Below are 16,016 nucleotides of genomic sequence, written 5' to 3'. Positions count from 1 at the left end.
TCAATGGCTCAGAAATTAATGTATGGGTTACTCCACCAGACCAAAGCTCTCCGATGGACTAATCGTTTGCTATAATCGAGGAGTCAAACCTCGAACCATCGGGTGAGTGAAACTGATAGCAATCCCAATCGGGAGACCCAATAATTGAGAGGGCCCAGAAAGCCATGCAGAGAGCACGAACTCGAATGATGCAAAAGGATTCAAAGAGGCAAGATAAGGAACACTTAAAAGTAGGGGATATAGTCTCTTTAGAAGTTCCCAGAGAGGATAGAACCTCAATAGATAATAGACACTGGTTTAGGCGTATACTAGATAAACCCTATCCATATTATAGGTACAAGGTTCTAACCCCTTTAAGAATAATCTAACATCTAGTTCCTACCTAGCGATTAGGACTTATTAAAAAGCTGTCCAGTTGGATATTTTTATTCCTAAATCCGCGAAGGAAGCCTCACTTGAACGGCACCTAGGGAGGCTTCTACAAGTGCAAGAGTGGGCGATATGGGTGATGAAATCGCACAATGCGCGGCCACCACCTGCACCACTCCGCGCCTTTATAAAAGAACAAGGAACAAGACATAAGAAGAAGAGATGGTACATTTAAAGATAGAAATCTCTTCGTGATATTGTAGTGTCATCGTATTCTGACAATACACTGGCTCGACAAAGTCTGACATCAACTAAGATGGCGGGTGATACAGGTCCCATCACGGTGTCTTTGCCAATCACATGGTTTTTAGGGGCTTTTTTGCGATTGCGCGTTACAATTGCATTAAGGTTCTCATCTCCTGCTCAATCGATTCAAGCGGTATAATAAGCTGTATTTCTGCAGTTATAAACGACATAGACATGGATTATCATTCTTAATCTCTTCTATCTAGTGAGGGTTATCTATAATTTCTTATAGTAATCTGAATAGCTTCCCTAGCCATCGGCCTTGTATTTCAGGTGCCTGGTCAGCCATCAGGCGGTTGGGCCAGCTCTCTTTAAGGCTTCGCACCTGCAGGCGCTGTTGAATCCTATTGATCGTGACACTACAAGTCGTATGTTATGTTTTAGACTAATAGTTCAGACTGCAATCTGGTCTGACGATGGCGGACGGACCAACAGTCCAGTCTATCAATGACGCACCCACGAATAGTCTGGTTTGACGATGACGTACCGACAAACGGTCCAGTCTGAGGTGTCCAGACTGACTGTTTGGACTATTAGGAGCCCTGGCGCACAAACTGTCCATACGCTATGCCATGCCAAGAGAAATAGAGCGTAAGTTGTGGGTGTCTTGGGGGCAGCACGAGTCAACTAAAAGTTCCTACAATGGAATATTTTGTCGCGAGTCGTGGACAAGGCCAAGTTAAAGGAACTAGTCAGGCTATTGATGTCTGTAAGGAGCCAAGCACCAAACTACATTGGGGGTGCGGTGAGTACGGCCGCGCATCCGACATCCGAGCTGCCTCTTTTCACGTATTATAAAGAGATAATTTTAGCGATGGGTATGTGTGCTGTGTGCTGTACGATTTCTTGTGTCCTCTTCCGAAATATACCAAGGTAGTTCCGTCTTTAGTCTATCGTTATATCTGACAACTGTTTCGTTTTATGCGCTAGCTTCTCGACACCCAGGGCGTCACCCGCCAAACTGAGCAGTGATCTAGATTATAGGCAACCTTTTGAACCCTCTCATGGCAAAAAAGTTCAGCCCCATACGTGGTGCGGAGGACGGCGTTGATCTGGCAGCCTGAAGGTGTCATGTTATGAGATTCAAACTAGCTGAAGTCAACTGAGAAAACGACGGCTCATTCTTGCCTTCGCTGTCCTTCCTTCTTCACAAAATAGGCGATTATACGACACTAAATACCTTGGAATACCGCTGCCTGCAAGGCAGCGGTATAATGTTTGCTGTTGCCTCCCAACCAGTAGTTCACTATGCTTGCTTTGAGTGAGCGACTAGATCTTGACATCCTTTCCCAAATGTGGCAGTGCAGGAGTAGTACTCGGTGACTGTGGTGATATCTGGGTAAGCTGTGTACTCCCAGTGGTGGGTTCAGCATTAGGCCATGCATACTTCATGATCGGATGAATCTCTTGAGAGGTATGTCGGGCAAGGGTAGGAGTAGCCAGCATTTACTAGCCGGTCTGTTGATGCACGACTCTTGGGAGCAGTGCAGAGAGATAGGAAGGAAGCTTCGCTAGCTCTCACGGGCCACCTTCTCGGGTAATGTTGAGGTTTCGAGTATGGACACGTAATCCTCTATTATTCAAGGATAGAAACAAATGTGGTAGTGATCATCAGAGAATCTTTGGGAAACAATCAGAAGTTACCATGATTGTCTATAGGGAGAAAACCCTGCACTTATTTGTGAATCCAGAGCAATGCCAGTGTGAGCCTGGCGAGAGGATCAAGTCGTTTCCACCAAATGCGACAGAGTGTTTCTCCAGACACTACAGCTCGGCTACTGCACAGAGATTCCGAACTGACTTTTTAATAGTAGTACGACTACCAGTTTCAGACTATTCGTTTGTAACAAAGATCGCCTATCAAAGAAATTGCCTGCCTAAATGCTGTACGATACAGTGCCCTTGAGGGCTGCCTGGGTTTTGCCAATGGCTACACATCTGGATCGGTGTCATGCTTGGTCTGCTTCTTGGTCAATGCCACGTAGATCATACTTAAGGCTTCCCGTGATCATGCCGTCATTAGACTTAGCTTCTCTCAATCCGGCCCTGGCCCAATGGTGCGCCTTTAAATACCATCCGCATCTTTGCGGTAGACATGCAGTATAAGCAAGCTCATTTCCAACAGATTGGGCTATATGATCCAAAATGCAGCCCTTCTGTTCATCAAACTCTGACTGGTAGTTGTCAAGAAAGCCACATTTTCTGCGTCGCGCAATGACCACGATGCTGCTTAGAAATCTGCCAACGCGCTTCACTTACAGTGGCCTTACTGTCGTACTTGCCTTCGCAGTGTTGTGGCATTTCTACAATTTCATGACTGGCGCCGGATATCACGTTGCTTGGACAAAAGACAACTCTCCAAATAAAGCAGCTCGGAGCCTCTCGGAAGAGTCTATCCCTAACTTGGCTCACTTCGTCTACATACTCAAGGATTCTGGCAGCGACCTTATCTTCCGGTTCAGCGACTTCCTGTCCGTGTACGCTGCTTATTACTACTGGCGCCCCAAAGTCATATACTTGCACACAGATGCACCTGAGGAAACAATAAACCGCGCACGAGACGGACTATCTGGGAAATGGAGCAGACTCATATTTCGCATACCGGGTCTACGAGCAGTACCAGCTTTAGTTCCGTCGCACGCCAGCAACGGAGCAGAAATAAGTCTTATTGAGCACAAGTCAGATTTCGTACGGGTCCAAGCTATTCGAAAGTTCGGAGGTACCTATATTGACTTTGATGCACATCCGTTGCGAGACATAAAAGTCCTTCGCGAAAGTGGCTTCAACGCCATTAGCGGAAGGCAGTTTGGAGGACAAGTAATGAGTGGTACCTTCATGTCGAAGAAGAGCAGCAAGATGATCAGTCTCTGGGCTGAAGAGATGCATAAAGTATACGATGGTGGTTGGACCACTCATAGTAATGAGGTTATAACTCGTGTGAGCGAGCACTTAGTGGCCGAGCCTGGGGAGATGCTCATTATGGAACGAGAGGCCTTCGGCCCTGGTAGCTGGAATAGTGAGGATTGCGTTCATCTATTTGAGGTTCACAACGACACAACCTCAAACTTGGAAGGCATTGTCCCCAGCGATGGCTTGCCATCGTTCAATGATGGGTCTGCTGACACCTGGAATCATTCTGAGATGCCTCCGCCATGGGCGGATGACTGGTCAAGGACATATATTCTCCATGCCTTCAATCCAAAACGATCCGGGATAATAGTCAATGGGTTCGATCGCATTACACCACGCTATGTGCTAGAAAGACGTAGCAATTTTGCGCGGGCTGTTTATCCGATTGCTAAGATCCTGTATGAGCGTGGTTTATTCGAGATAAATGATTCGTGATAATGACAACTTTGTTACTGTGTCCCAGCAGCCAAACATAATTGATTCATGGTCACTCTATCAATCAACGGGTTTCAACATTGTTGTAATATGCTTTTACTTTACTTTACTTTTATTACGCCCGGTGGAGAAACTCCAAAAAGGGCAACTATAAACCGACAAGCTATGTATATTCTAAAGCTAGCCCGTGTCTCATTAAAGCCCATGTGTCCTCATCATGTAGTGTATGCTTTTACAATCTATCCTATTATTTTGCTACCGTTTCTCGTGGTTTATTATTCTTTATAATAGGCTTGCTTAGAGGCTTTATTCTCTAAGTGTTCAGGATTCTATCTTTGGTAGCTAAAGCGGCGTCTGCTGTTTATAGCACGAGTTGTCGATGAGCGGTTAGTTAGTAAATTAGGAGAACGCTACAGGTTTTCTATGTCGCTCATTTTCCAGCCGTCCTGTGGCTAGTGCAAAGCAGATAGTTGCTTGTATAGCCTTTAAATTTGGTTGCCGACCAGGGAGGGCCGTGTCCACTATTTTCGAATGTTTACCCACCCTACCTGGCAAGCTTCTTTCGCTAATAAGCTTCTTCCTTTCGAAGTTCAGGGTAGTGGATTTCATTCTAGGGAACCTTTTCGCTGGTGTGGCCCCTTCCTTGGTTGCTTGTCTTGCCTCTCGCTTGGCTCGCTGAAAAAGATCGTTTTCGTCGGAGCTAGGAATCCACAATACTAACAAGCTATTCCCATTCCTCTAGAGCTTGGCAATGCTTTTATAGACAGAGTGAATATATACCTGACCGGACTGCTGCTGGGGTTCCCGGAGTCTAAGAGCGACGGCTTTGTTAGTGGTCAAGAGCGCTATACAACGGAACCTGACATTAGGTAGGATGCTCAGCGCATGCGCCTGAATACGGGTTCTGTTCAGTCCTGGGGCCTAGAGTGAAGGAGAACTGCTCACGTGAACATCATCACTTGGAGATATTCTCCATCAGCCAAAAGAAAGTCGTTCGAAACGAATACATAACCCCCCTCGAACCGGTACCGGAGAACAGGGAGTCTACCAGACGCGCAAGTTTCCTCCCAGTATTACTGGTCAGTCATTCCCCATTTCTGGCGTATCCGTCTCTCATGAACCAAGGGTGGGTAACCGAAACATTCGACGGAGTGGGGAGAATCATGTGTAGAATTATACAATATGGTTCATTGCAACCAGAAGGCAACATTGTCTACGACTCTCTGTAACTGAGCTGTGAGTTCGCAACTTGTGTAAAGACTTGGCGGCCGTCGACGTGAAGGAAGCCGAGAGTCTCTTTGCCTGCCGTCGAGGACTGATTTCAACTGATTTAAACTGTAGTTGACCGATCTGGGTTTCATTACCAGTAACAGCACGATGATCAGTGGTCCAGACCCTTCTAGCAGCTTGGCAACAGCACGCTGCTTTCCATGCCGACAGCAACTGATTGATACGGTCTGAAGCCGGATATTCGGCATTCCCGTAGCAAACGAGTGTGGCATTTAGTACTGTAACCACCAGCCTATCAATTTTGATGGATAACATTCAGTAGACCACTCGCATTAGCGTGAAGGACCCTGCTCCTGAGGCCTTAGGTCGTGGGCCAAGCCACCGAAGTAGCAAGATGTCGCATGAGACAAGCCACATTTCCTAGATAGACTGCTGGGTAAAGTATTAAATTGCAGATTGGATCAGTGCCAAGAACCACAAGTCTTGGCTCTTTCTGCACGCGTCACCATTTGACTCTGTTGACGAGCCACATCCCGGACAGACCCCAGACTCAACCACATGTCTTGCCGGCAAGGTTGGCCATGCTCGTCCGACATTGTTGGTCCAAGACGGCGCCGAAACGGCATCGAAAATGTTGACACGCACGAAAGATGGTGACGCGTGCTGGGCATGAGCATGGGCGCCAGTCTTGCTTGGTGTCAGGTGGGCCGGTGGCTATTAGTAACATGAGGCGTTATTGTCGCATGTCCAGTTGCTATATCCGGGGCGACGAGACAGTCGAGCGGTGTCGACACCACTGTGTTCTTGGTTTTCTCGGAATGAGGCTCCTCAACCATCGCGAGTTTCACGCCTCCATGTCAGCTTCTGCCATGAGACCAGACCCAGCCCTCCTCTCCAGAATTATCGACCTTTCGAATTCCAGCATTGCTCCACCAGTCCAAGTGCCGGCTTAAATGCGCATTCTTTTGTTCTCATTCTCGTGCAGCGCATCACAGCATCATGCTTCAATGCTCACAATGCATTACAGAAAATGACACGACTCTTTTGCAAAAAAGGAACAAGACAGAAAACAAAGAATGGCCAGCCGTTCGGCCCGCTTGATCCGGGTCAAGACCAAAAGATTCATCCTGTGGCGGAAAGTGGCGGCCAGAAATTGGGGACAAAAATTGCCGATGTCCGATGTTTTCCCCCGCTTGCGTGATCGTCATTGGCTGCTGTGTGAGCCAAAACCCCGATTGGGAAAGAAGGACTCCTTGCCCCGGCTCCAGAGTCTCTTTGGCCATGCATTCAAGGAATGAAGGCGTTATTTTGCCCAACACCCTGGCCGGGGAGTGTTTTTGAAGGCCACGCACGCACTACTTTCTGGCAGGCAAATGTTTCGCACGAGAACAAGAGGTGCTTGGTTGCCATGCCGCTTGGAGTGCGGCTGTTGTGGCGGCTACATTGGGCTTGCTAAGCTGCATGTGGCCGTCCTTGGTCTGGGTATGTCAATGGCTGGGTGTTAGATACTCAGTACTGTGTGTTTCTGGTCAGCTTCTCTACATTGACGAATAAATACATGGACTTCATAGACCGGAAACATGAGAAAAGGGCCCCAGTACAACACATGTGGCAACTTGTGATGGAGGAGGATCTCTTCTGCAGTATCTTTGAACCACTTCCCATGTAAATAGCCGCAATGCTGGCCGCCAAGATGGTTAAAACCAACATTGAATCCACTCATATCCGCTATGGATCTTGGGGACTGCCAAGTAGTGTACATGTAACGAAGTGAAGAAATAGTATCACGCCGTCGTCGTCCTCTAGCGTACCCCTGAAGCGCCGCATTGGATGAGCACGCGACCACATTCCCTCGCCATCCCTGACTGGAGCACAGCGAGAACCCTCGGCTTGGGCGTAACTTAAGTCCCGTTCTTGTTTCCGTAGAGCAAGCCTTTCACAATGTGCTTGCGCGGCCTTGATTTGAGCGGGTTGGTCAAAAAGCGGCACGTTCCCTTTGAAGAGATGGACATCCATATCCATATGACATACACTGAAACGGCATTTCACGAAGATACGAATCCTCGTACGATAGAACTCGTTACTCTGGACTTGTAGCATTACTTTTCATCCTGAGCGTGTACTTGATACTTGCGTCCGAAAATCCGCTTTACCATCCAACCACACATACCACGCCACCATCACCATGCCATGTTGACGACGCTGTAGCGAACAACGCCCGGTGCCATCACTGGCCAAAAACATAAGAAATCTCAAAACAGTGTATATATATCCGAGAAAAAATATGGTCGTCGCCCGTGTGCACCTCGTGTTGCGCATTTGCGCAGCAATTTGCATCGCAACAGTCCTCACCACGGGTCTAGTCATGTTTCAGAGCCCCCGGTTTCTCGGCGGTGTCAAAGTACCGTTCGCAATACCAACTCCCATACCGGCTCAAGATATCGAGAAGAATGCGCACAGTAATATCGGCCAAGGGTCTCCGAAATACTTTTCCGAACCCGGTGGCAGCTATAACCTCATGCACTACGACACGAGGTTCTTCCAGAAAGAACTGGAGCCCGGCCCACGCAGATTGGTCTTGGAAGACCTTATCCGGAGCTACCTCAACATCACGAACTATTACGAGGTTGAGACATGGCTTGCGCACGGCACTTTGATGGGCTGGTGGTGGGGTGAGCACATCTTGCCGTGGGATACGGACCTCGACGTTCAACTGTCTCACGGGACGTTGGACCATATCGCGAAGAATATGAACTTTACGGAGTTTCGATATAGTTTCAACCGTGCGAATGGTCAATATGTTTCAAAAACGTACCTGCTCGATATTAATCCACATTATGTCGAGATTGATCGAGGGGATGGCATGAACATCATTGATGCGCGGTGGATTGACACGGACAATGGCATGTATGTCGACATTACGGCCGTGCGAGAGCGAGATATGCCGGGCCAGTGGAGTTGCAAGGATGAGCATCGATATTCTGAGACGGACTTGTGGCCGCTTAAAGTGAGTGAGTTTGAGGGAATCAAAGCCTTGGTTCCGGCCAGGGCAACGGAGCTGTTGCGAGCAGAGTACGGTTCGACAAGTACAGAGAGGGAACAATTTTCAGGGTGAGTAGATATTTTCGGATACTTGGATGCATTCCATCCGCCCATACTATTCAGGCGAAGTGTACGTAAATCTAGTGGGAAGCGCGCTTGCTAACAAAACATGCCGTATAGGTACCGATGGAGTCATTCTGGTAAACAATGGATCCCAGCGTAATGACTAACACCCACCGGATACGACGAGAATATATAATAGAATCTTTAGATTCATTTTTGTACATATCATCCAGCATTAGGGTAGACGATCGCCCATCCGACCTGATTGGAGCGGCGAGTCTGCTCTTGGGAAAAGCATTTTACGATTGGGACGGCATAAAATTTAATATTTCACGATAACTTTCTCCCAACATGCTCCCATTGTGATTTTATGGCCGGCCAGGGCCAGCGGATGTATGATGAAGAGACCCTAGAAGCCCGGAAAGTGTTGGCTAACCAACTTGACGATGGGCCAGTAAAGCCAGGACGGATCACCGTTATTGTTTCCGAAGAAACGAAACAGTAACAATAGTTGCTGCCTCTTCAAACTATAACTGACCACCTGTATCACTATTAGTGCATGTCCTCGGTAAAATCAGTTCTACTGTCTCGCCGTTGGGGTACAACAAGGTTCCGCCATGACTGCCAACCCACAACCTGGCCGTAGTGGCACCATCGCCAGCGTCGGTATGGAGACATATCTCCAAATTTGTCCTTCTATTTTGAGTTTGTATTCTTCTTCTTATTCCAATGCCTTCAGAACGTGTTTCCTTTCTCCTTAGTTGTATCCTTGACCCCTGGGGTGTCGTGTCGGCGTTTATTCGAAGTAATGCAGTTCCGCAGTGGCAACTGCATTGGGTGTTGTGAGTGAATACAAAAGCTGTAGGCCAAGGCTTAAATCCAAGGCAAACAAGTATATTGTAAGTAGTGTCCAAGTTTGACAGAGGTGAGCGAGTTACCCTTTCTCACGACAAAAACGATAATCCTCTAATACAATGAGCTAGACATCCCCCGTTTTACCCAATAGAGAACGTGCCTTCTGATGCCTGTACTAGATGCGATACCGAGAATTGGGCCAGGATACCCAAAGAATGTGTCATTATCTCGTCGCATGCACAACTGCAGTTCAACATTTGCGTTGACCAAATAATGCAACCCGGTAACCTCATCCGAATTTGTTACTTGTTCATGATGTGTTTTACCTTAAGTACACTATTTGGGATAAAGCAGCGCGATGGCGCCTTCATCTGGACTGCGATCGAACAAACTTTTTAAGCGGGAATTTGCTTGACCAGGGTCCCATATACCATCTTATTGGCATGTTGGGATATCGTTCGGGTTGCATCTATCAACATGACCGTACCCAACGAAGCAATCTTTGTCGGTGCGATAAAAAAGAGCAGTCCAAGAGCTATAATCACTGTAAGCGTCTCAATCAGGATGAAGATACAAAATTTTACTTACCCCATGTTTATTTCTTGCTTGCAACGAATATTGATCTTATCGCCTGGGTGAAATACTGCCACAATCGCATCGTTACTATTCGGCTGGACGACGCAGTCGACGCTATTTCCCAGGCCATGTGTAGTAGCAGTTCCCACACAGCTCTGAGCTGTTGTCAAAGAAAATGCTTGACAAAGCAAGTAGAATGTGTATAATAGTCGCCCTGTCATATTGGTAGTTCTTAAAGAAGAGGGAATGGTGTAACAAGTGGTCTAATTGGTCTTTTGCTTTTGAAGGTCAAAATTCTTAACAGCTACCACACGGTATTTATATCAGCATATACTATTCGTTCCTTAGGCATTCATGTGGCACAAGTGATCGCTTCTCTGGGGCGACGGGTGGCAGGTCTCAAGAAACCAGACATTTGTGAAACCCAGCGAATAATTAGATGACAAGGCTGCAGGGAGTAGCCAGCCCGTAGCAAGCGATCCAATTGATTGATCTACTAGTAGTCAATGTCTAGTACCAGAAAAGCAAGACTCCATCACTCTTCATTTGTAGGGGAGAAACGTTCACGGGGCAACAAAGAAGCGGAAGTGTGGCGTTTACCACAGAGTACTTCTAGATGTGATGTACTCCGCTGTCAAGTTGTCTCATGCTGGATTGCCATTATCAACCTTGTTATTATTGGTAGCTATACTTCCTAGGCAGGCATCACTACCATCTGCTGAGACACTGGATGTGGAGCTATTGTAAAGTCTTCCATTTCTGGCCTAGATTGAGAGGGAACTACCTTATGGTCTGTCCATGAGCCGTTCAATGACGAAGACTTTCTCTTGGCAACTTTTGATATCTACGCGCGAGCCGTGATGGGAGCAAACATTTTTTGGCTGTTGGACATGGGGCTATGACATGAAACCGTGAGTACCAACGGAACTACTTGGTTATGAGGATAAGAACAGTCTGTAAAGTCGTTGGACTGTGCTATGTGAAAATCGAGAGCGCCATATAGCGCCGTGCTGCTGTGGAGCTTGGTCGGCAGATTGCCGCGTAAGTGTTTACGAATTGAACAATGCGTGCGAACGGAGAAGCCATTCACTGCTGGGACATCCTACGTCTTTCAACCAGCGGAGGAACGAGGACCTGGCATGTTGTACGCCACCTGTGCCTGTTGGCTGTTTGTCCCGGCTTAAGATATGTGTGATAGTTTATCGTCAGTGTATCTCTTGTCAATCTAGGCGTCGAGCGGGCACATGTTTCGCATTTCTGCCCCCATCGCCTATAAGTACTGTCATGACCGAGCAATTTCAAGCTCAGCCCGATACCAATTCTGAATGGCTTTCGTGTCCCCCGTAACAGCAACAGTATCATATCTCTCCCTAGCCTCCTTCGCTTTCGCCCCATCATTGACCAAACGACCAACCCACTTCCCGTGCTTTCGAGCAGCCGCGATAATCTTGTCAATCGCCGCCAGAAACTCCGGCTCGTCACCTCGGGCAGGTACATATCCAAGCAGCGACATCGCCAGGTCATTGGGTCCAATAAAGACTAGATCAACGCCTGGCACGGCACATATCGCCTCTACGTTCTCGACGCCAGCGCGTGTCTCGATTTGGATCATGGTCAGGATTGTCTCATTCGCAGACTTCATGTACTCGGGTATCGTCAGGCCATGTCCAATGCCAGGGAACGCTGAGCCTTGGCCACGAACACCCTGGGGTGGAAACTTGGAAGACTGGACAATCTGCTCTGCTTCTTGGGCGTTGTTGATCTGGGGCACCATGATGCCGTGCGCACCGGTGTCAAGTGCTCGTTTTATGATATCGTGCGCGGGACCACGAATGCGTATGATTGGTGATACACCGAGGCCAGAGATGGCTGCGACCGAGTTGTGCATTGAGTCGTCGCCGATGTGGCCATGTTCGCAGTCGAGGATGATGCCGTCCAGACCAGTCAGTGCTACAATTTGGGCTTGTCGCACTGATGGTATGGACATAAATGTCATTAGAGGATACTCTCCGGATTTTAATTTGTTGAGCAGCCTCAATCGAGGGTTGTCGATCTTGGTTGTGAGGGCTGTTGGAAAGTCCATTGTTTGCGTGAGGGGTTGTTTCCTGAAGAGTACGAGGTCAAGAGATGTCTGGAGCTGAATTCTGTTCCGACAGGGAAAACAAGCCAGGTTGAGTGACGGCGAAGGCTGCGATATATGAGTCTTGAGAAAATAAGATGAGATGCCTAGCCTTTATCCTTTTGCCAGACAATGGCCGAGTCCACAAACGGAGGGCAAGCTGGTGGTGTTGAGACTCGAGAGTCTGTCTGCATGTGGTGAGAGGTGAGAGGTCAACTGGTGACATGGAGGTGATTGCCCCACATCCACAGCGAGGACATCTGGACTGCAAATCCTCGACACGACGACATTCGAGAGTCCAGAGATCGGTCAAGTTACTATCAAACCAACTGAGAGCTCCTTCCATGTCCTTTCATGATTTCCAAAAGGCCCACATATCGGCCTCGCTATCCAATCCCATTACACCCATTCTACTCATGTCGGCATGGTACGGATGGTGTTGAGAATACTAGCAACGGTATGTTATTTCCAGAGTCAACGGCAAGTCCTTAAATATTGGGGAAGTCAGAGTCAGCTTGATTCCCGAAATGTGCAGACAGATAAATTGACCCTATTGGCTGGCCGCTGTCAATTGCATTTTGACTTTGGCAGGTGCGTTGCATCGTTAGTCTAGTAAGCATTTGCCCACATCCTGGTATACACTAACATATCTCCATATGTCGTCTGGTAGCAGACACTGCCATGTGCACACCCGCGGTTATTCGAATGGTACTGGGGCATCATTGCGATGCTCGTGGCGGTGAAGACTCTGGAGTGCGTCGAGGAGGCAAGATTGCCACGCATCACTTGGAGAGAGTGTCTTGGCAATATTGTGGTCTGGTGGGTTGTGGCACTTGGTATGACAAGATTCGACGCTAACTGGCATAAAGATCAACTCGCGCATAATGGTTAGGTGAAGGGTGCCAACGGCGGCAGCATATTGGAGGCAGTTTATGTACGGCGTGGCATGATTCAGCTTCACACACAAGTTGTGTCGTCCTTACTCGTTGGGCTGTGCCTAAGAATAGAGAATGACCCGAGATTCTGATATTTACTATTGCGGACTCGAAGGATAGCTGGAGTAACTGAGTGGGCGCTGGCCAGTTTGGTACTGGTTGGAAGTTATGTGACATAGGGACATCTGGAGTATATGGTCCATGTGCGACAAGGCTACAAAATATAATGACACAACTGCATTCTGTGGTACACTAACCTGCGATCTGCATAAATGCATTCTACTGCAAACAGCTGAATAAACTAGCTTCTTGCCCTGACTTTGTGACACTATGCCTGTACACAGGTTTTGGGGATCATAGGCGTGGCTCGGCCAGTTTTGCATAGCAACTTCACGTAAACAAGTTCATATGTCAGCTGTACGTACGGTCCGTCGTAAATATACTTGTAACAAGTACACCCCGTAGCATGGGTAATAATTGTGAGTTGCGGGATATTTCGATTCGTAACAAACTCGCAGATCATTGCCTCACCAGTGGAAGCGTTGTTCCACCTTGTACATACGCAAAATCGGGTCAATATGTACATTTGCGTCTATGCCCCTACTTTCAGTCAGACGAAGCCCCATTCTATCAGTTTTATAGGGTCTCTGTGCATGCATGTAATCTCATATGCTGACAAGAGCTCCACGCCGAGCATCCGTTGGTCGGGGTTTTGTGCCCGAGCGCCCCGGACATGATTAGTTGCAAGAGATGACTGCTTCCGATATTCTGTTTTCTCTCGGTAAAGTGCCATGTGTGGTAGTCTTCTTTTGGTAAATCGTTGCAACATTGTTCGATACTGCTTATTGACACAAGATGGTGCGTTCCCGCTGCGCCAAACGCCTATTTCGAAGAAAGGAACGTTGAATAGTAGATATGGTGAAGTGATCAGTAGATATGCAAAAGCGGAGAGGGTTGAGAAGTAAACAGAATTCTCCGAAAAAACTGGACTGGGTGCTGTAGTTTCTATTTCCGTTGCTTTGGCGAAGAGTGACGAATTCTGACCATATATCACGGCTCAACTTGCCTTTACAGCACGGTTCGGCAAACCTATCTCCTTTTGGGAATACCCGATACGGCGCTGGTACTCGAAGTTCGTGAGATTCCGGTGGGTTCAGAATTTCAAATACCAGGATTCCCATCGTTTTGGTCCACACAACACTGGTCCGCACTCCATATCGATCGTCAAAATACAAGCTCAGCGCGGAAAGTATCTACGGCTGATGAATCGTGTACTAAAAATATAAATCATCTTGTCAGATTACGTTGAACGCTGTCGAGGCGTTCTGGCCGATATTTCCGGGCACATGCCAGTGCCAGATGGCTATAAAGCCCCCCGCTTGCTCGCTTATGAGTGTACTTACTCTGAAATTACATCAATCTACACCTTTTACCACTAAAACTTTGACTCCTTTCATTCAACATAAACTCAACATGCAATTCAACACACTACTGAGCGCTATGGCTGTCATGGTAGCCGCTACCGGGGTGGCTGCAGACTGCTCTCCCAGTCATCCGATTGGCGATAAATGCCCCTCGACTAGTGAAGGCGCTCTGTTTTGTGACAACTCTTGTTCCAATATTGTGAGTTTCAAGATAGCGTTTTTATCCCTTCTGGAGTTGCGAACTAATATGATTAAAGATTATTTGCCACGACGGAGTTACCAAGCTGAACAACGCCTGTGGCAAGGGCTGCTGCAAATATAACGACAGACACCTCCCAATTTGCAGCTGTTAAGAAACGGAAGCAACGCACTGTGGTGGAATAAAAGCGTGTTGAAGTGCTACGTGATGACTGCTTTGTTGTAACTAGTTTCTGGAATGTCTCAATACATCAAGGCGAAACAACGTGGTACTAGCACTTGGCTTGTTTCCACAAAGAATTATAAAGGGAAGGTCTCTCTATATTTCAGTTAAATGTCACCTTGCCAATGTCTATGTTTGACCCATTTGCCTCTTGGCTCGATTGAGGAGCTCCAAGTAGCGCATTGTGAATGTTTGCGGGAGTCAGCAAGCTATGTTTGGGATCAAAGCCGGACATATTGTGAAATGAAGTTTTCCGTTACGGAATCAAGTTCCGTGGGCTATAGTGGAAGCTCCTCTTGCCTTGACGAGGATATGGAGAGGTTTCTGCATAAAGCGAGTTTCATTGTCTTTTGTGGTTTGCAGCCCGACGATGCAAGCCCAGCATCTTGTGTCTTTCGTTGCGAAACAATCGCCAAGCACAACAACTGAAAGCCACTAATCACAGAGTGAAACCAAGTGTGTTCAGGGAACAGATTACAGCTGTTCAAGAATAGGACGTCTTTGTTCTCATTGTCTCTACTGCTACCCAAGACGACCAACTACTACATGTTGACTTTGGTTCGCCGTCCCAACACGGCTGTAGTGAAACAAAGATGACAATCGACATTGTTACGCCAATGGACATAAAATTCAGGCCACCTCCTGCTTTTTTGACCACGGAACATCTCCAAACACAACTTCACCTATCACAAGTACTGAAATTCATCTATCTCAAAATGAGGACCACCATGCTCTTGGGCGCCATGCTGCTGGCCATAGGAGCCACTTCTACGCCTATTAGTCCCGATGAAGTCCCCGAAAGCGATAAAAAGCCAGGTGCATGCGCTGAAATGAGCTTCCCGCCCCATTGTGGTATCGACAGAAAGTGGTGCATGTGCCCAAGCGGTAAGTAATCCAACTGCCCAAGAGTTCAAGTTGCTAACTCCAGAAAGCGAATCTATACAACTACAACACGGCCGGCAAATGCGATCCTCCTGGGACTGCAATCGACATTACAATGAAGGGACAGTCTTCCATCGGTTGCCCCATCAAAAAGAAAGACAGCCCGTATTTCAAAGTAGGAGCATGAATGCAATGTAGGCATTTCCACTGCGGAGACCGCCTTTCCATTTCGCGATTTGCTTTATGCTGCCTTGTCAATTCCGATTCTACAAGGAGCTGGGCGGTCAGGCTATATGTGAATGGGTTATGCCTCTTCGTAGGGTGGCATATTGCTAGGGAAGAGACTCTGTACATAGGTGGGGGGGATTTTTAAAACATGCCCGGGGAAGGAATGAAAGAAATAAGAGGATGTAGGATTTAGAATAGATGTGTATTTGACAGCAATCAAG

At 47.5% G+C, this 16,016-nt stretch overlaps 3 protein-coding genes across 3 annotated transcripts; 2 read left to right on the top strand and 1 right to left on the bottom strand.

Moving 5' to 3' along the window:
• Positions 1 to 2,889: 2,889 nt before the first annotated feature.
• On the top strand, positions 2,890 to 4,020 carry VFPPC_08693 (glycosyl transferase; the record flags this gene model as incomplete). Its single annotated transcript, XM_018287358.1, has 1 exon — positions 2,890 to 4,020. One exon carries the CDS (start codon positions 2,890 to 2,892, stop codon positions 4,018 to 4,020), a length of 1,131 nt encoding a protein of 376 aa, XP_018144341.1.
• A 3,514-nt stretch (positions 4,021 to 7,534) lies between these two features.
• VFPPC_14455 (mannosylphosphate transferase) lies at positions 7,535 to 8,365 on the top strand (the record flags this gene model as incomplete). Its single annotated transcript, XM_018292224.1, has 1 exon — positions 7,535 to 8,365. One exon carries the CDS (start codon positions 7,535 to 7,537, stop codon positions 8,363 to 8,365), a length of 831 nt encoding a protein of 276 aa, XP_018144339.1.
• Positions 8,366 to 11,068: 2,703 nt separating this feature from the next.
• On the bottom strand, positions 11,069 to 11,869 carry VFPPC_08691 (2,4-dihydroxyhept-2-ene-1,7-dioic acid aldolase; the record flags this gene model as incomplete). Its single annotated transcript, XM_018287356.1, has 1 exon — positions 11,069 to 11,869. The coding sequence occupies one exon, from the start codon at positions 11,867 to 11,869 to the stop codon at positions 11,069 to 11,071; it is 801 nt and encodes a 266-aa protein (XP_018144338.1).
• Positions 11,870 to 16,016: the final 4,147 nt, after the last annotated feature.

This window comes from Pochonia chlamydosporia, chromosome 4 (genome assembly GCF_001653235.2).
Source record: "Pochonia chlamydosporia 170 chromosome 4, whole genome shotgun sequence".
In the NCBI taxonomy this organism is placed as follows: domain Eukaryota; kingdom Fungi; phylum Ascomycota; class Sordariomycetes; order Hypocreales; family Clavicipitaceae; genus Pochonia; species Pochonia chlamydosporia.
This window is presented reverse-complemented; position numbering and strand designations above follow the sequence as displayed.